The 21,111-nt window shown below is 38.6% G+C and overlaps 1 protein-coding gene across 5 annotated transcripts; it reads left to right on the forward strand.

Annotated features, from left to right (window-relative positions):
* The first annotated feature begins 4,571 nt into the window (after nucleotides 1-4,571).
* ca14 (carbonic anhydrase XIV) lies at nucleotides 4,572-19,452 on the forward strand. 5 transcript variants are annotated; one of them, XM_007556049.2, is made up of 15 exons: nucleotides 4,572-4,598; nucleotides 5,732-5,792; nucleotides 5,893-5,976; nucleotides 6,228-6,251; nucleotides 10,938-11,117; nucleotides 11,338-11,483; nucleotides 12,605-12,700; nucleotides 12,812-12,878; nucleotides 13,372-13,529; nucleotides 14,496-14,622; nucleotides 15,366-15,389; nucleotides 15,494-15,578; nucleotides 15,739-15,780; nucleotides 17,791-17,844; nucleotides 18,722-19,452. In XM_007556049.2, exons 1-15 carry the CDS (start codon nucleotides 4,587-4,589, stop codon nucleotides 18,831-18,833), a joined length of 1,272 nt encoding a protein of 423 aa, XP_007556111.1. In that variant the 5' UTR covers nucleotides 4,572-4,586; the 3' UTR covers nucleotides 18,834-19,452. The 5 variants fall into 5 exon arrangements, with proteins under 5 accessions (XP_007556111.1, XP_007556110.1, XP_016528963.1 ...); XM_007556048.2 differs by lacking the exon at nucleotides 4,572-4,598 and adding an exon at nucleotides 4,634-4,741; XM_016673477.1 differs by lacking the exon at nucleotides 4,572-4,598 and adding an exon at nucleotides 5,354-5,389.
* The last annotated feature ends 1,659 nt before the right edge of the window (nucleotides 19,453-21,111 follow it).

The raw sequence follows: 21,111 nt of genomic DNA on the forward strand, positions 1-21,111 counted from the left end.
CACACATGTATAGTCACTCTTCAAGGTTACCCATGAACAGCCATAGTGTGTCCTCCCCCTTCGCTTTTAGCTCACAACAGGGTGAACTCTGTGACCACCTCTCCATACAGGCATTGCACTTGCATGCATAGCCTGTTTACACACACATATACCCACACACGTCCTCTCCTCAGATTATCTAATGCATTTGTCGTTTCTCACTTCATAATGCCTAACTGATGCATCAGTAGTTTGGCATGCTTTTATCAGGATTTTCCTACGTGCTGCTCCTCATGTTGCAGGAGGATGAGGAGTCCGCCCCTCCCCCTCTATACATACAACTTACACATGAACTCACCGACCGCCACCCTCCCACCCGCCTCTCTCCAGCCATATACATTGCATACATAGCAGGGCGTAGCCTTGTTTGTTTTGCTATGCTTTTCGCTTATCCCAGCTATACACTGCCCAGACTGCCTTCTGTGATCAGGAAAGCAAAACACAGGTTAACCTTTGGCTGCAGAAACCAAAAGAAAGGGATCTTAGATGAATGTATGGAAGAGGCACCGGGTTCAGAGAGCTTACCATCCCCCTCCCGCTGTCAGAATTCCCCTGCAATACATGAACTGCCTGAACCTACTTTGAGTTTATGCTTGCTAAAGACCACCCCCATCATTTCAATCCTTCCACTTCCCTTCCAACTAATTCCCATCCCCCACCTGCTTCCCCTTTTCTCTCTATCATTTTCTCCTTTGAAAAAAATATCCCTGATATTGACAATCTTGAAAATCCAATTGTGTCAAGCCTAAACTTATGGATGAGGCATTTGTCAGCAGGCGGAATCAAAGTAAAGCACATTACGTTACAGTTTTCTGGATGTTCATTTTGGAATTAGAACCAACTCAATTTGATGAGCAAACTGAAAAACACCTGTTTCAATTAAATAAATAGTTCAATCATCTTAGTTCGGTCAAGTTTTTTTCTTAACTAATGTTGACATGATCTCTGTAATAACTTTACCTGGAAGACAGTTACCTAGATGTTACCTTCTTTCTACTGACAGGAACTGAGAGATCAGGTATCGAAGGAATGTGGAAGGTCAAAAGCACAAGTGTGAGTGTTTGAGAGTAGACAACAACAGCAGAAATCTTATCTCCTTCTGGGAAGACGCAAGCACAACATAATGACTAAACTGTAAACGAGGCCCCCTCTTTACCCTCACCGCTCTTTTTTTTTTTTCTGAGTCAGAGGCAAACACGTCCCATTTGAAAGCAGCGTGGAAAAAACCCACTCAGTGCAGCTTTGTTTTCCTCAGTCTGCACCTGCAGACCAGTTTTTTTCTTTCCTCCTTTAAATCTAAGGAGATTTTGTATAAATATTCAATACTGTCAATAACATTTCTCCGTAATACTTTGAAAAAAAAAATTCTTGTTGATTTTTTAACAATTAAAGTTTGGTTTTCATAGTTTTGCATCTCCATCTGCAGTTTCTTGCAAAAATTTCCATGCCTCTTGAAAAATTTACAACCACAAAGTGCATATGGCCACCATTCCACAATGTGTACAGAGAGGCTGAACGCTGCCATTCTTCTGAACATTCCTCTTTGCACAAAAACTCCAGCTCAGGCAGACTACATGAACAGAAACTCAACCTTCAAGTTTTTTTCCTCCACAAATTCTAAACTGGATACAGGTCCAGACTTTGACTGAGCCATTGTAAAACATAGGTTTGTTTTAAACCAGAGGTCTGCAACTCCTTCCCTGCAGTGCCACAGTCTTGCAACCTTTACATGCATCCCTGCTCCAGTGCACCTGAGTCAAAAGGTTAAATTATCTCCTTGGCATGGAAGCAAGTTTTGCAGAAGCCTGTCAATTAGCTATTCATTTGATTCAGGTTTTTAGGTGCAGGAATGCATCCAAAAGGTGCAAATCAGTAGGACTTGAGAACTGCTGATCTCAAGTCCTGCTGATCCAAACCATTCCTTTGAGGCTCTGACTGTATGTTTATTGTTGTCTGTTAGAAGATGAACATGCGCGCCAGTTTAAAGGGTTTTACAGCCTTTTACAGATTTTGAACTCTACCCACATCTCAATCAACTCTGACGAGTTTCTCTGCTGAAGAAAAGTTCCCCACATCTCCATGTTCCCACTATCATGTTTCATGGTGGACATGCTGTGTTTAGAGTGTTTTCTGCCACACAGAGCATCTTGCACAAAGACCAACAAGTTCAATTTTGTTTATTTTGATCAGTGCGCTTTCTCCCACATGTCTGCTGTGTCCACCCCAATTGATGATCTTTGCATTTGCGTTTCCTTTGGTCCAGGTTCTGTGTTCTGTGTTTATGCTAATCTTTTATTTTCAATGAATATTTTATTTTGCTTATTGATGTTTGTTTAGGTTTCAGTTACAGTTCTGGTATTGCCGTATGTATTGGGTTTCCCCCCAAGACTCTGCACATTAAAAGCCAGTCTGCTTCTGTCTTTGGTGGATCCTCTGCTGTCTGGTCATGATATCTGGTTCTCCTGAGCTTCTGTCTCTGTGTTTTTTGTTCTCTGTAATCTCTGGACTTTTCTTTCCATTAAACGCAGCATCATTTAAGTTTTGGTTGGCTTATCTTTCTTGCATTTAAGTCCAATATTGGACCAAAACATGTCACAACATGGTTTATGCCAGTGAATTCTTTGTTGAAATAAAGCTAAACTCCAAGTCATTTTTTTTGTGCCTAAACCACAAACATACACCTGCAGACAAACATGTGTGCAGCAGTGGGAAACGGGGGTTTTCACATGACGAGGAGATGCTCTGCTGCTGAATTTATGAATGGATCCAAAGGACACGCCCCCTGCGGAGACACAACCAACAGCACGCGCACTGGTCTTAACCACGCGCCGTGATGGAACGCTCGGTAACCAATGGGAAGCCGGGGAAGGTTACCGCTGTTGCATAATTTGTCTGGGGCGCATCACGTTTAGGAGGACCGTCACACGGTGGCTGTTTTACAGCACTTGTATTTAATCTATGCTCGACTCCACGGAGTGATGTCATTCGCATCAGAACACACTCGGCTGGATGGCTCCGAAGCGTCAATAGAAAGTCAACCCCTTCTTTTCTTTGGACGAAGAAAAAAGAGGACGAAAAAAAAAAAGCCAAACAAACTATTAGTTAATTCAATTTAATGGGTTTAGTTTAGGAGACTCTGATTCATCCTGCAGTGGAACAACTGGGTTGTTAAATTATTTATGTGAAGCGCTGAAGGTCTAGGATTTGGATATTGGATTACCTCAATATACTATATTATTCGCATTGGGACATATTTCCCCCATCAATTTCTCTGTCACATGTAAAGGGCTCCTCCTAGTGTTCACATTTAATAAGCAATTTGAAGAAAATGTTGACATTTTTAAGCAATTGAGGAAAAAAGCCCCTGTGTGAATCTAAAGCATAACAGAAAAAAAAGAAACATTCTCAAAGCAGGATTATCAAACCCCCCCTAAAATAACACCCAGAGTGATGCAACTGTATGTAATTCTGACGAAATTAAAGCTCAATTTATATTTGACTATATTACTAGCTCTCAATTAATTTTTATTTAAATTTTTCACACTGGCCACTGCCACCATTTATTTATACATTTATGTTTGCAAAGTTTTATAACACAAATTGGCAAAAAAAAAAAAAAAATAAATAAAAAAAAAAAATAAAAAATCACTATGTAATCAAATCCATATGCAGCAGCTGTTATATGACAATAGCAAATCAGACATAAAATATATATTAAAAGAAATAAGCTACGAATTTTTATTATTTAAAGAATGATTTCTTTTTCAGGAATGATACCAACAAACAAAATATATGCAGTGTTGAAAATTGGCCTCTCGTACTGATGAAGGACGGACAGCGGTTGCTGGGGTTTAGATTTCATTAGAGCTCTACCTAGTGGTTTAAATAGTTATCAACTTAGAGTGGATGCAAAGCGTCTGTAAACACCAACAGGGCAATTCAAATACATTAATATTATTTTAAACCATATAATATTTTTTGGGAGTGAATAATACTCTGTTTCGTTTAATAATCTAACCCTGCCGTAAACTTTCCCACAACTTTCCCCAACCCTGACCTCTTCATGTTGCTGTGTTCACCAATCAACCCCTCCCTTCTCAATACCCAGAAAAAAAATGTTTATTTGCATTACAGCAATAAAACCTTTTTATAACTGGTAATCAACTTTTCACATGCTTCCACTGGTATTTTAATAGTTTGTCTTTGATTTTCAAATCTCTATGGTTGAAAGACCTCCTTCCCATCACCCTAATCTCCACAGATTCTTTATCAGATTCAAGTCAAGGCACTGGTTTAGCCACTCCAAAACACTAATTGGCAAAATTAGAAGGTCATCTTAAACTTAATCACTGGTGTAAATAATTTCCATCTTAATTAGCTTTAGATGACAGGTTGTCAATAGTCCTGCAGTGATCACATTTTTAGAGAAGGATAGGAGACCTATAGCATTCAGAAAGTCTGAAGGGACTGTTGGGGTCAAGGTTACAAAACAAAGCAGGAGTCGAAAACTGTAGAACGAGAATAATGAGGACCTTGGACTAGTAGATATGCTGCAACTGGTAAGAACATGGATGATCCTTTAGTTTGTAAAGGAGACAGGAGAGTTGAATCAGGACATCACAGCTGCTGATAATGAGCATAATCAGTGCAGAATAAGTGAATCCCTCAGATGCTGCATGGATATGGCACAGGACATTACAATGTATGTATATTATGCACTAAATCATTTATTTATTCCAAATATTGTTTAGTGATCCAGGTTATGGGTTACTCTCTCCCTGACCCACTCCTTGGTAGCTCAAATGTCAGGCATTTTCAGCAATTTTTGGATTTAAAACTATCCATTATGCATTATGGTGGGTCATGTTTTAGCACTGGATTGGTCTTTAGTTCACCAATGAATAGATGGGGGGGATATACTCTATATTTGTTTATTTTTAACCCAGCAGCTACTGGAGTGTAATGGATTTAGAAAACAGCCCATTAATTCAACTTCTTCAATTCACTATTATTGCCTGTGACATGGCTGCAATTGTCCCAAATCCACAACATAATTTTTATTGACTGATTTAATTGTAAGCAAAAGTAAGCAAAAAACGTAAATATAAAAAAAGAAAGCACACACTATTAAAAACATAGAGATTTTCCGTGTTCATCCAAATGGACTGGTGCTTAGAAATTTACAGAAGTCCCCCTACTTAAAGACACTTTAACTAAATCATTTGCAAGACTCTGCAAAACCAGACTGCATGATGAGGAGGTAATTAATCAATTAGGTTTAAGTGTGTTGAACCAGGGATGGATGGAAAAGTTGCAGGTCAGGTATCTTATGAGACCTTCAAGTTTAAAGGTTTTTAACCAGCTTCATCTCAGTTTATTAAATGGTGAAATGTGTAGCGTATTTTTGTATAAATTTAGGTTTTAGTTAATGTAGCACTTTTTGAAGACCAGGTCATATATTTAAACCATATAAAGAAATATGCACTTTCTTTTTTAAAAATAACGTCACCTCTTAATTTTCTGTTTTCTTTTCAATCATTCTAAAAATATTTAATATATTTCTTTATGTGTGAAATCTCTGGCAAAAAAAAATACTCCGGTTCTCATCTGGTCTGTCCCTGATTTGCACCCATCTCCAACAAGCAGCCATCTTTTCCTTCTGACCATTTCTCTCTATCCGTGTCAAACTAAGGGCCTTCTCTGGAGCCACGCATGCCGGACCGGATTCAGCATGTTAAACAGAGCTGTAGCAGGTGGTATTATTGGACCCGGTCCCCTCATCTCCCCCCACCTCCATCTCTCCCTCTCTTGCTCCTCATCTCCCAGTAAGCCCTTATTCATTTCTGCGTATAGGCAGGAGGGTGAACATGGACTCGTTGGGTCTTTTTGTCCTGCTAATACCTACGTTTTCCCACTGGACAGCTGCTTCTTCTGCTGGTAAGATGTTCATTAACATGAAAATAGGCCTTGTGTGATCATTTATTGTCTGTGTTTTTGGGTTAGGCAGGCAGAGCGTGAGCTTTAGTGGAGGTGTAATCATTCCAGAGTGAATTTGTACGGATTTTGAGAACTGCTGACCACCCTCTTTGAGCGTCAACAACTTTTCTTTTAGGACTGTAGGGTGAAAGGTGAAATTTGACTTTGAACTTCAAGTCTTTTATAGGAGGCCTTTCTTGTTTTCCTTTTAGATGAAATCAGCTGGAGCTATTCTGGTAAGTTCATGCTTTATAATATTCTTTGAATTCCTAAACCTCAGTCAAATGCATAGCAGACTTTTTTTTTTTAATCACAATAGATCCAAATGGGAACAAACACGATTGTTGGTTAGTATGTGGATATAATTATTAGTCAAACTTTTAATTCCCATGCTAGTAGCTGGACAAATCCTGAAATAAATCAAGTAAATAGAACTTTTACAACAGTTTTCCTATACCTAGTGAGCAAAGAGAAGTTTTTTTTAATGTTTGCTTAAAAGTTAAGAAAATTACAAAACTATGTTCCCCAACTACTGGAAGCTCTCATAACTTTGGCTGAATTTGTGCTTTCGCCCTCGTGTTGCACTCCCTCTGTTTTCCTCTCTTTCCTTCTCTGTCTGTATTAGTTACAGTTGAACAGGCTGGCATGAGAACAGCAATCACACAGGGTGTAGGAACGGGGGCTGGAGGGTGATGGAGAGGAGCAAAGCAGGAAGAAAGACGGAGGGAAGAAGGCAGGTGCTTGAGGATGAGCGTGTTGCACTGAGATGGGACGGGTTTGAGGGGAAAGCATACCGAATCGTGCAGCGTATTGTTGCAGCGCACAATAACCGATGTGTTTATTGTGCTGTCGAGGCACACTGGCTGCCTATGAGCTGCACAATGAGTGTGTGGGAATGAAAGGGGTGCACAGCTGACCACCCTCTGCATGTATTCAGGGGAGCAACACTAACGTGTCGCACTTGCAGTCATTTTTCAGAGACTGCTTTGTATTTCCACATGACTGTTCAGACTTTATAAGGATACATGGATGTGCAAAGACGCACGTTTGGTGATTTACTTAATTAGCTTTCTGTAATCCAAGCCATTCACTGCAGCCGAATAAGAGACGGAGAATTGTGTCTGTATCATTCTCCCAAAATGCATTGCTGCTGTTGGCTTTTCTCGTGCACAACATTCTGTCACACTAAGAAATTAATTACATGCTTCGTCGTTTGTGTGCGTTGGTTTCATGGCTGCTCTCAGGACAGGAGCAGCGATCTTGGTGAGACAGTTAAACGGCTGTAATTGCTTCAGAATATCTGGCCTCTGGTGGTTACTATGGTGAGGATGAGGAGCGACGCGGGGCAGAGTTTCAGGGATGTTGGCGAACATGTGGCGTGTGTGAGATCCCCACCTTCCTCACATCGAGCACGTCTACATGCAGACAGGAGGCCCTCGGCCCCTGAAAATATTTTGTGCGGACCCCAATTGCAATTCAAGTATGGCACAAAATATCAAAAGCAAAAGATGTTTTTGTAGATGGATGCTTCTTGTAATTTAGGGGTTATCTACATTAGCTTGCATTCGAATGTAAAACCTTAGGCACAACAGTGTTTCTGTTAGGATGTGGATTTCTGTGTGAGTTTTTGGTTAATTTAGTGTCGTTTCTGCGTCTCTTGCCCTTCATTGTTCCCGTCTGTCTCTCCTTCCCCTAATTGTCTTCTCTTTCATTTATACTCACCTGTATCTGTGTTTTGCCATCCGATATTTGTCTTTGCTGTCATCCGTCATGTCATCTTGTCAAGTTTTCCAGTTTCTACCAGTGTTTGACCTGTGCTACTGGACTTTTGTACTCACTTGAGATCTTCATTAAATAATCAAACTCAGTTGCTGCCTCTGCCTCTCTGCGTTTGGGCCCACACCACAACTACCACAAATCATGACAGTTTTTCTTTTATTAATTTATCATTTCTTAATTTTATTATGTTTTCAGGACCACAAATATCCATCGACTTTTACTCCTAAATAAATAAATTTAATAAAAACAAATAAACAGACTTGGTCACTAAACCTGGCACAATACATAGTGTTTACTTAAAAATAATCACAGATTTCCTGTTCTTAATGAGAATAGACAGGAAAAAAAAATATTCAGACCAGTAAAATAGAAAAGATTTAAACCAAAAAAACTTTGGGTAAAGATGGAATAAGAATAAATGCATTTGTACGTTTTCATGTCAGCCTTCGAGCACCACTGCTTTAGCCAATCAAACATGATCCATCATTTACAATAAAACTGCATATATGTGAATAAAAACAAAAGCCTTCATATATTTAAAACATTAACCTTTATGTACTTTGGGGGATTTGATGTGATGGAACATAACATTGAGGAGTGGAAGGAAATTACAAATTATTTTCAAAATCTTTAAAAATGATCTGGAAAAAAATTTCATTTTGTGTTTACCACACACTCTTTACACACCTGTTAAGAAAATACATGAGTTACAGCCTCTGTTGGAGAACATCGGTGAACAAACGGCATCACGAGGACCAAGGATCAGATCAGACAGGTCAGGGAGAAAGTACACAATGTTCAATCTGGAGATGTGCTACGGATGTGCCCAAAAAACGGACTTGAAGCTGTGAAAGTCGACTCTACGCAGCGCGGACTGAGGGGGGCTGAATCCAGATCTCTGCACACTGTTCACAGTTTTATTTGTAAAGCATTTTGAAAGCCATATTTTTTTTTCCCTTGCACTTTAATATGACGCACTTGTTCTCACATAAAATACAGTGAAGGTTGTGATTTTAAGTCAAAGTCGTAAACATAGTCTTTTCAAAACACTGCCTTTGGGTTTATGTGAATGAAAAATGTGAGTAGCATTCCTTGTTTTCCAAAGCATTTCTCCCTTTGCAAATTGAATTCAGGTTCTTCGTCTCGCATGTCACATCCTCTTTCTTTCCTCATGTCGCTTCAGAAGAAGGCCTGTCCTTTTCCTCTGATTAAACTCAGTGAGACCATCCTCTCGTTTTCTTGCCACGTCTGTTGCTCAACTTAAAAACATTCTGTTGAAAAGTGGTTTTATTCACTGAATGAATGAGGTGTCTCTAAGACATTTGGCATAAGTAAAATCTAAAGTCAACCCATTTCGTCAGTGCATATAAATAACCTTGTTAAGTGAAATACCATACAAGCTAAAAAAAACAACTTATTTTTAAATTAACAATCAAAAAACTACATTAAATATTTAAACATCATCAAATAAAGACAAAATTAACTGACAAAAAAAAGCTATTCAATCAAAACAAAGGATGATAAGAGAAAAGGGGTTTGAGGAGACGTATAAAATAGTGAATACTGAAGGTTAATTTCATTTGAAAATGTAGAAACAATTTCACAGTTAATTTAAAAAAATAAATTGCGTTTAAAAAAATATGCCTTTTTGTTAGTCGTACATGTTGTACTCATAAAACAGGACTGCGTCTTCTTTGTATGACAACTTTATTTACCCTCATGCTGCATGTATGTTTTGTGATTGTTCTCTCTGGAGCAGCTGAGCACAGACGACCACAGTCCCGTTTCTGAGCTTCTGCTCCTTCTTAACGCTACTTCTGCTAATAACAGAGATTTCAGTAACAGATTCTCTAAACTTCTGCGCCTGAACAAAAATAACCACCCAAAAATGTTTTAACAATAACATTGCATAGCTAAATAAAATTTAAGTAAATTAGTGTTTTATTCATAACTTAAAAAAATGGAAATAAGCTAAATTAAACATTTCCAGGTGCAACATGTATAGATAAAAGCAGAGAAATCTGACTTTTTTGATGCAAAACATGTTAAACTTTATGTAAGGGTCAGTGTTTCATCCATCATTTGTTTCAAGAGGCTGCAGCTCAGTTTTTAACTGGCACTCAGAGGTTTGAACACATTTCCCTCTTTTTCAGCCTTAACTTAGTGGCTGCACGTTTCTTAGGACTCATTTTAAAGTTGTTTTTTAAAAATCCTATCACATCTCTCTGAGCTGTTGCGCCCTTATTCATCTACTGTTCTAGACGGTCAGCTGATGAGCTGCTCCTCACTGTTCCTCGGACTGAGTGTAAACTTAATTCATGTTGTTGAATGATTTGAGCTCAGATATTAGAACTGTCTGCTTTTAAATCTCTTTACCCTGGCCATTTCAGGTCAATTTTATATTAGGCGTTTTTCGTTGATTTACAATTTTCATGTTTTATTTTTAGGGCGATTACATCTTACTTGTATGTTATGCGTTGCCATAGTTTTTAACTTATCTACTTACAGCACTCTGGCCCTGTGATTTACAAATCGTCACATAAAAAAATATGGGATCCTTTCACATCAGCAGGAGCTGTTCTGTTATTGTGAGTTAAAGATCTGTGGAAAGAGGAGCCAAACATACCTTTTTGTGTTGAAGCAAAGAAAAACTCTTCTTAAATACTAATAGAGCAGCAAGGCTGTCAATAGTCAAAATTGTATTAATGTATAAAGACTCACATGCATATGCACAGTGAAGTAAAGCATTTTTTCAGTCTAGCAACTCTAACTAAATTCCTTCTTCTTTAGCTCAGTTTGCATTTCTATCTACTGAATTCTAGAATGAGAGATTAAAAAATATATAGAGTTTTAATTCTTCCATCAAAGTCAGAAGAGTGGACACAATGAATACTGTACACTATGTTGACTAAATTGTAGTGGCACTTAAACGTGTCTTGCATCTTTGACTGTGTGTGGTTGTGCCTGTCTTTTGAAAACGATTCAGCTTACTCCCATGAGGCCATGAATGTAAATAGAAAATAGTAGAATAACTGTCCTGCATGGCCGGAGGCCGATCAATGGAGGCTTTTCACTGCGTAGCTCAGCACCAGTGAACTGTGTAATTGGGTGACATCACCGTTTCTGTCTTTTCTCTGCTAAAGGTATTGCTGGCCAGTCTGAGTGGTCAGAGTATTTCCCCGACTGTGGCGGTTCTTCCCAGTCACCTGTGGATGTGATAACCACCCAGACTAAATATGACCCCAGTCTGGTGCCAGTGACGCCACTAGGCTACAGTCAGCACGGCAACCAGCCCTTTTCGATGCACAACAACGGGCACACAGGTAACTATGATGGCAAGCCCATTTGGTCCCATTAAGAGCTTCTGTTGTGCATTTCAGCTGTTCTGTTTACCCTGCACTCAGACGTAACCTGGCAGCACAGTTTTACTGCCAATTGAGACATCAGGTAACATTTCAGGAAATGCCACGTCTGCTTTTAGAAAAAAAAAATCTGTAAGTTATCCCAGTCCTTTCTGGGTCAATAAATTTTTCTCCTCTGCAGTGATTGTTGAGCTGCCAGAGTGGATGGGTCTTGGGGGGCTACCGTGGTTCTTCACAGCCGTTCAGCTGCACCTTCACTGGGGGAATGGAGCCCCAGGTCGAGGGGGCAGTGAACACACCATCAATGGGAGGAGTTCAGACGCAGAAGTAAGTTTAAACATTGTCATCCTGGATTAGATGGAGAAAGTTATAGCACTGCAATAGAAAAATAACCTATGTTGCACAAACTACATTAAACATGTTGCTTCTTTATTCTAATACTTCATAAAATTACAATCCACAATCACAATGATGGTCACAGATGTCATTTTTTGGATATTAATAGTTACCTGATCACCAAGGCTTTTTGAAGAACCTAAATGAACTTTAATGTACCCAGTTTTAACAATGCATGATCAGGATTATTGCCCAGCATAAATAAAAAACAAACAAACTTTGAGTCATCTGAAAAATTTCAAAATGTGTTAAGATGTTCAGGAACAGCAGGAATGCCGGCAGGCTCAAGCAGCTGAAACATGAAAAAAAAAAATGAAGGAAAATTCATTTAAAATTTTCCTTATTTGCTAAATGAATTGTTTTAAAGCAGGGGCATTATGTAAAATAGACATCTTTGAGCTTTACATCATGTTATAATGCTATTCCCTTATCAAATGCATACCTAGATTGTTTCCTTGATTCTTTCACGAAATCTCCCCGTGGCAACCATACAGCTGTGCAAAATGCACATCTGGGGATCAAGGACCAAGGTTCTGCTGTGTCTGAGCTTCTGGCTCACAGAAGAAGCCCTCCCCCTTGACTCCTCCACTCGGCTCCTTCAGACTAGCCAGCAGCAATTGGCAAACCCCAGATAGACCTGCATCTGCTGAGCTCATTATAAAAGCTACTTCTCAGTGAAAATGTTGCTAAAGGATTAATAAAGAAGCAATGCTGTGATGACTTCATAAAGGCAGTTTTTAAAGAGACAGAGGCACATTTTCAAGGTGTTAAGTTACAAAGTCACCTTTTTTTAAGTCATGTTTGATAAATATATTTTTCTAACAACTGAAGGTAACCTAGTTATTTTATTGTACTATAAAATGGCACCATGTGCCTAGAAAATACATAGTACTACTGCCCCTTTAACATGTCTTTTATGATTGGATGCAATAATGTCTCTTTCAGTTTCTCCCTCCATCTCTCTATTAAACCTTCCTCTTAAAGATGTAGAGAGCAAGAGGACAGTTTCTTATTTTTCTCTTTTAAACTGAACGTGTTCCTGCTCTCTCCAGCTCCATGTGGTCCACTACAACGCTGAACTTTACCCCAACATGTCCGCAGCCATGACGCAGAGAGATGGCCTGGCTGTTTTAGGAATTCTCATTGAGGTAAGGAAACCACACATAACTTCATTGACGGCTTTGAAACGCCACAATAATTGTCATACACACTAGCATGAGAGTGTTTGAGCATCTCAAGTCTGAGGTTTTGTTTACCAGACAGGTGATGAGACGAATCCAGGATTCAATAACATCCTCAACTACATGAGCCGAATCAGACATGCCAGTAGGTCTCCATGTTGGATTTCAAGCTATATCATGACTTGGGTTTAGTTTCTTTTCTATTTTTCTGTATTATCTCAGTATTTAGTACACTGCTCAAAAAAATAAAGGGAACACTCAAATAACACATCCTAGATCTGAATGAATGAAATATTCTATTGAATACTTTGTTCTGTACAAAGTTGAATGTGCTGACAACAAAATCACACAAAAATCATCAACGGAAATCAAATTTATTAACCAATGGAGGCCTGGATTTGGAGCCACACACAAAATTAAAGTGAAATGTTCCCATTATTTTTTGAGCAGTATATTTTTAATTCATATATATATACTGTATATATAATTTTTTTTATTTGAATCAAGCTTAAAATAATCCATCAAAGTCAGTGTTGTTATGAAGGAGTGAAACTAAATGACCACAATATGCTCTAAACCATATTTGAACATTTACAGATTTGTATTTGTGTATTGTGTCGTCTCTAATTTCCTGTCAGACCAGAGAGCGTTCATCCCAGCCTTTGACGTCCAGTCCTTACTCCCCAAAGATCTGGGACGCTACTATCGATACAACGGCTCCCTGACCACCCCGCCCTGCTACCAGAGTGTCATCTGGACCATGTTTCATGAAAGGGTTCAGATCTCAAAAGCCCAGGTCTGGCTGACAATGAATGAGAAACACAAAATTAGCAAGCGTCTCTTAATCCCATATTTAACCGGGCAAAGTAATTATAATCCAGATGCATGTAAATGCAGACTGACTCTGAACCATGAAGGTTTGCTGATGTGAGGCATTTATCTTCACTGTCTTCATTTAAAATGTAAAGAAAAGGTTACTTTAAAATGTTCCCACATTTTCTTCCGCTACAACCTTTTATTTTGATTTTATGTGATGGAGCAACACAGAATAAGAAATAATTGTGAGTGGAAAGGATTTTTAGATTTTACAGTTTAAAATCTAAAAAAAAAAATAAAAAAGGTATCTGCATACTTGACCTGTTTTAAGTCAGGTCTTTGTAGAACCTCCTTTCACACAAGTCCCGCTGGACTCCTCTTTTGGTAAAGTGTCCACATCCTGTTTACTCCTTCTGAAGGCAGTATGTTTTTTAATCCATCATAAGGAGGAGAACTGACTGAAAGCAGACATCAAGGATAATTTTTAGTGGAAATAAAAAGTGATTCACTTCAGTCTAAAGTCACTCTGAGGCATTTTTCAAGACTGTCAGTATAGTGAATTGAGCATTAACTTCGTTTCTTATGCATTTTGTTTCATTACAGACCTGAGAGTGTTAAAGGGTATGACGAATTTGATACCCATGGTTGCAAAACGTTCGTGTTTTATACAGTGTTTTTTTTGTCTGTTTGTTTCTGTTAGCCTGATTCATTTATTTCTCAAATGTATTCTTTACTTTGAAACATAATTGAGAGTTTTCTCTTTTTATTAACTGTGTTACACTTAAGCTAGTTTTCTAGAAGTTATTTTAAAGTTGCTTTGCATCATTTCTCTATTGAAAGTTTGCCTCATTTCTCAAATGGTTAGGGTGTTTCTTTTCTTTTTAAGGTGAATTTGTGCATGTAAATAAGTCCATATGATTCCAATCTCTCCTTCTCTTCGCTCCAGCTCCTGAAGATGGAGATGATGCTTTACTCCAGTAAAATCCAGGAAGCTGACAGGATGCTGCTGCAGGACAACTTCCGGATAACGCAGCCGCTCAACCACAGGGTCATCTTTGCCTCCTTTTCTGCAGGTTAGACAGAAAAAACGACGACGCCAAGACATTACCTATAATGGAGGGGGAAAAAATCTATTCATTTGCATGTGAAGTACTTCTTTGTGCTTGGAGAACTTTAATCTAATTGATATGTATATTTTAGAACATTTTAGCAGGCGAAAGTCCACATTCAACTTGATATAACCTCAGTTGTTGCTCCTCATTCACCAGCTACTCTTAATGCATAACAAAATAACAAGTCAGTGAATAGGCATTTAGACCAAACTCTGCAACTGGTAAAGCATGCAAAAAGTGAACACTGGAGCAGGGAGGGAATGCAGGAAAATTATTAATTACCAGTGACTTTGAGAGCAATGAGTGTAACGTGGATGTGAAGAATGAAAGAAATGCTGGGGAAGGACTGGAGAAGTGATGAGAGATCCGTTTGTGTAGGATCTGATTGAAAACGAGGATTTGGAGGAAGCAAACAGTGACTCCATTGTTATCACAGCAGTCTGACAAAAGGGGAGAGGAAAAGGAGAGAGAGGTGGAGACAGAGTGGTGTACAAAGACAAAGCAGAATGAATTTATGTAAAGTGCTCTTTGTGGTGAGTGACTGAACTGGAAGACTTGTGAGATCCGTGCAGATTTCTAAAGGCAGCCTGAGATCTTCAAACACCTGAACATCAGTTTCTGCAACAATGAATGAAACGTTCAACCATGACCAAGTTTAACCCTAAATATGCATTAATTTTTTAATGAGGTGCTTTGTTTTTTAGAATCAGGGAGGGAGCTCTCATCTGGTAAGACGACAAATTATTATTGTGCATATATTGGCAAAAAGATAAAGAAGCAGATTAGATTTTTGTTTTTTGAGATTCACGATTCCGTTGCGTTTCCTCTGCAGGTGAGGTGACGGCCATCGTGATCGGAGTGATGTGTGGCTGCGTGGGTGTGGCGGTGATCATTCGCTTCATCGTGAAGACGATACGGTAAACTGTTCTTCTCATTTTGCTTCTTCCAATAGCTTGTTTTCCAATCCGGTCTTTCAGAGAGCTGCTGCTGATGCCGGTTGCCTGTGTGTTGTTGATTTGATGTGACACTGTGTGCAGGAGTTCAGCTTGTATATTCACTCTCTCTTTCTCTTGACAGATTTTTTAAACTCCTTCACCTTGAAACAGTCGTGGTAAACAGGTGGTTTACCTGATTATAACACTGACACAGATACCACCGATGCTTTCGTTGTTTGTTTGTTGAATGCAGATGTCCTTAGACGCAGCTCAGGGATAAATTATCATAAATTATCTATCAAAAGTAGAGAAAATTACCATTTTTTTAAATTATCATTACCGTAGAAAACCCCAATCTTTCATTTGAAAACCCAAGTGGAGTGAAAAATGACCAAAGAACTATAAATGCATGTTTTCATTCATGAAATGTTTTGCTGATGGTTAAATACCAATAAAAAAATCCCAGAATGTGTATTTTTAATTTATTAAATTGTGTGGCTATTGCATGGCCACACAATGTGGAAAAAGACAAACGTTTTTGGCCAATTTTCTTTTCTTTTCTGTTACAAAATAACCTTAAAATTTTGAGGAAAAAAGTTGCAAAATTACAAACGGTTTTATTCACCAACTATGTCCACACAAAAACAAAGAATGTGACTTTGGTTTCCATCTGCATTCAATAAAGGCATTTATTATATAAACAAAAGAAAGGGAAATAAAGTTTTAAAAACAGTTTGGTAAATTAAAGTGTGAATAATATCTTGAAGAAAATCCTGCGCTGCTGTTTTTTCCCCCAGCCTACATAATGCATAAAGGTTGTTTATATGTTAAAAGAAAGAAAGTCTTTGTTCTTTAATCCTGTTCTAAAGTATAAAGTTAGAAGCTCATTTAAACAATGCATGGCTGTCACAAGTCTTTGCGGCAGTGTTGGTTTAGTTCAATCCTGATACTTTAATCTCAACATTTCGACCTGACTTGGTGATGTGAATACTTCAACGTAGCTGAACAGACCGCAATCTCTTAAGGAAAACATTTACACCAAACACTTCCATATAAAGTGTTGCCAGGTCTGTTAAAGAAACTCAAATTAATCTTTGTTTCTCTGTGAAAATCTGAAGGCAATTTTAACATCAGTGTGGGGATAATCTGCTCTCTTAACATCATGCATGTTTCTGACTCCTCTGTTCCTGCTTTGTTTGCTCACACTAGACAGAAATGTAAAGTCTCTTCTTTAACCCGATACTTATTTCTGTTGCTTTGATCAGCAGTTTTCATGCAATGATCAGCTTCATCAAAACCCATGCTTTTTATATGTAGTAGTCTTGGTGCCTTGGCAAAAGAGAAAAAATGTTCAGTGAGGTGTGAAATGGGATTTTACTTTTATCGTCAAACTAAACTGTTTTGTCGATTGCAGACAAACGAATTAAAAGCCAGACTAGCACTTTAAAGGGTTTTGGCGCTTCGAGTCATTTTTCTGCTTTCAGAGGTCGTCACCATCAGGGGATTAACTAGGAAAATTATTGTAGATGGAACATTTTATAAAGTGAAGTTATATTAACATGAATCAGATGAAAGTGAGGCCCGGACTCTTTATCAATGCCTCTTTATCAATCAACCCAGTTCTGCCAGCAATGCTCTTATTGTTGCATTAAACCGCAGACAAATGCATTGCACTTCTAAAATCCAATGTTTTTTCTCTTATTGTTTAGATCTTTAAGAGTTTGAGCTAGAGTGCCTTTATTTACGAACTGTGCCGCCCAAATGTTACTTCTTAGGCCTTTGCCCCAGAGGTTTTATTGCTGTAGCTGATCAATGTACTGATGCTAAACATAAAAACATCCCATAAAAGCTTATCTATGATTTTCATCGTTTCACATATCTGTTGTTGTTGTAACTCGCTGCATTCACTCTGCCAATCCTTTAACATGTAAAACCATACGTATTTTTCACGTTGCATTGCCATCAGGAGCCCTTAGGTGAGGCCAGGCATCATGCTTAAAGGGCTGCTGACTTTCATAATCTCGGTCAGCTGTGTGCACTTGTTTTAAAACGTAACCTCCTGTCCTTATGAGTAATGAGAGCAGGAGTGAGGTTTTAAAATATCTGAACACAGTCTCTTTGACCCCTTCAATCCATGATTATTTCTTTGTTTTTTGTTTTTTTCTTGTGATTCTGTCTTTTGATCTTGCGACAGCTCTACTTCTAGCTGGGACGTCCTGCACAATAACCGACCTGCTCCAATGCCAAGGTTATTTCTCAGGATTTGTGACCTATGACCTAATGTCCTGAGCACCTCTCTTTGTTGTACACACCTATCCGGTCACTTAACCTCACTGTTTAGAGCAAAACGCCTCCTAATGTTGTCTTGAAAATATTCCACACTCAAACTAACCTCCGTTTGTTTATATATAAACAAACTGATATATACATCAGCTAGCATAAGCGCTGCGGCACTCCTTGCAGGTAGCCACACAAATGCAGCAGTTTAAAACTCCCAGATGTAACATTTGTAATTTGATGTTGTAATGAACATTATAAACTACAGCTTTAGGTATTCTGTTAGTCGCATAGCTTTTTGAATCTAAAATAAGCGGGCATAGACAATAGATGGAGTCATTACAGCATTTCCATAACAAATACAACTCTGATATTAGTCATAACAACCGACAGCCCAACTTTTACACCCTTAATCTGCTGCAAAAATGACTCGGATAGATGAGATTTCTTTTGCTTCAAGGATGTGATTTATAAAAAGTGCAAAACAACCCATATATTTAAACCAATCCGCTCGTACATAGAAACAAAGCTAGTGATTACTTCCCATTATATATAGATGCTAATAAAGTATATCACTTATAAAAGGTTCTAATTGTTACAGTATTTTTAAAAATGAAAACAACAATCACTGAGTGTATATTCAGGTTAAGACATTTCTTGATCTGTAAAGCTACTTATATTGGCCTTACTACTAATATTCCCTCTTGTTTCATCTCCCCATGTAAATATGTACGTGTTATGGACAATATAAGAACTACATTAACAAATGAAATAAACAAATCCCCAGACAGGTTTTCTGCAAGTGGGATAACTTTAATAACTTCTTCTCCCCCCCCCAACTGTTTCAGAACAAAGGAGACCGAGAAATCCCAGGAGAAAAAAACAGACCTGGCTCTAACGATAACCTCAAAAGCTGAAAGGAAAGAAGAGTTGTCACCCTCGCCTCAGACTGAGCCATAGCTTTACATCTCACTTCAGGATGTTCTGTCTTTTTTCTCATCAGAGGTGCTTTTATGGATCTGTATCCTATGGAAAAGCAACTATATTTTATCAGAATCGATCACAAAGAGACAGAGATTGTGTAATAAAAGCCTTTTTCAGTTAAATTTGGCTCAGTTTTCAGTCATGCTATGAAATGATATTCTACCCAAAACCAAGTAAAGCAACTGATGCTGGTTTAATATTCAGGTGTGTTTCATAGGTGTGTATACTTGAGATGAGGAATGCACATGAAATGTTTTTTTTTCTTTTTCTTAGTTTTAATGTCATTTTTGTCACAATATTTCAAGCACTCTGCACTAATACTGTGTATGCTTTTTACAGGAAATTTAAAAGATAAATGATAAAACAGACTGATGTAAAACATGACAGGTGACATGTATATACAGATGCTGTACAAACATTTCCGATCGGATTTTAATTCTGCACATTCTGTTGTAAATGGAAGTTATATTTATGTACATGCCTTTACTCTGTTGAAGAGAGAAATATAAACGCTGCATGCCATCTGCACATATCTGTTTATTGTTGTGTCTAACCTGTCTGCCTGAGCACTGCATTAAAACACTTGAATGCTGAACACGTTTTGAATTATTCACTTTAAATATCAGAACTGTGAGATGGAGGAGTTTGGAGAAAAAATATTCGATACAGAAAAATGATAGTGGAAGGAGATGGAGCTGCCAGAATAGATTAACTAACGTAAACATTCAGTCGAAGGACAGGAGTGGGGTCTTAAAGGACTATTGGGAAATGAAGGAAACGTAGTGGATATTTACAGATTAAGGAAAGCATTATTTATTTTCAAAATACAAAATAAAAAAATTTAATAGACGTAAAGTAATGTTGCTACACACATGTACAGTAGGTGGCGGTATGCACCTTAAAGCTGCTTGCGACCCGTCATAATGGAAAAGAACATCCAGTCGCAAAGCTTGGATTTCTGCTCCAACAGCGCCCCGTGTGGTCAGAGGTGTGTGGTGCACAAGTTCCTCCTGCTTCACACAGGAAGTGAAATGTGGAAGCGCAACTGACCGCAACCGTATGACAGAAGGACGTCCAAACATCTGCAGATTTAGATTTATTTTGATCAAAGGGCATTTTTCTGAGGCCAGAACCAGGTAGGGAAGTTCTCCCAGCTGTTCTCTACATCCGCCTTTTGCTTTCGTGTTTAAAAAAGGGAGCAGAGACGCAGAGCTTCCGCTTTGCCACATTTCCCACTGTTTATTACGTGTCATGCATGTAGTCTGAGATTTTTGTTTTAGCAAAAGAAAAAGACAAAACACTTTGAGCTACTTTATTTTTTCCCCACATTTTCCCCAAACTCATAACTGAATTCTTCCCTGCAGGAATGGCGGCCTACACATTGTGTCTCTGTATTGCTGCCAGTCTCCTTTTAACTCGGCCAACATCTGCCAAAAACGATGCTCCCTGTCTGCCCGGAAAACGGAACAATGCCGCCGAAACCTTCATCAAGCGCCATCTTCCCCCCGGGACTCCGACTTCTCTGGACCAGAACGAGTGGGAGAAGTTCATCAAGTCTCTGGGAGGCTGTAACAGACCCACGCAGTCGTTCCTCCACCCAGATGAGCTGGAGAAGGTGAAATCTGTGTGCTCCAGCAGAGGAGGCAAGGTGCTGAAAGATAACCTGTGCATCAGTAAGCAGCCATTTAGTTTTGTGACGGTGAGGAGCATCCAGGGAACCTGTGGGATCAAGAACGTCAAGCAGGAAAACAAACACCTGATCCTGGCCTGCGAGGTTTTGGAGAACCAGTGTGTCCCGGTCCACTTTGAGGGAAACTCAGAGAATCAAAAGCCCAGCAACAATGCCAAAGACTGCCAGGACCCTCAGACCAGAGGCCAGGCTCCCACCTTTAAAGCGGCACCTCTCTGGTTGTTTGCTTTTATGCTCATTTTCTATGCATTCTGACTTCTTCGAAGGACATTTTGAGGAACTACATAAGACTGAGATTTTTATCAGAGGATAATTTTGCTTTCAGTTGTGGTTTTTGATTTTGAAACAGTATTGCATCATAATCGCATAAGCCAAATTTCTTTCTTTCAAGTTTACCAAGAGCTTCCTCAGGTATCTGCATGTGTTTTCAGTCCAGTTTTTTCTGTAATAATTTATTGTCATAATGTTCAAGTTATATCAGCCATTTCGGTAATAAAAAGCAAATTTTAAATGTACGGGCCCTAAATTTCTTGTTTCATTGAAGCAAAAGAAACAAGAAATTTA

This window comes from Poecilia formosa, unplaced genomic scaffold (genome assembly GCF_000485575.1).
Source record: "Poecilia formosa unplaced genomic scaffold, Poecilia_formosa-5.1.2 Scaffold77, whole genome shotgun sequence".
Classification (NCBI taxonomy): Eukaryota; Metazoa; Chordata; class Actinopteri; order Cyprinodontiformes; family Poeciliidae; genus Poecilia; species Poecilia formosa.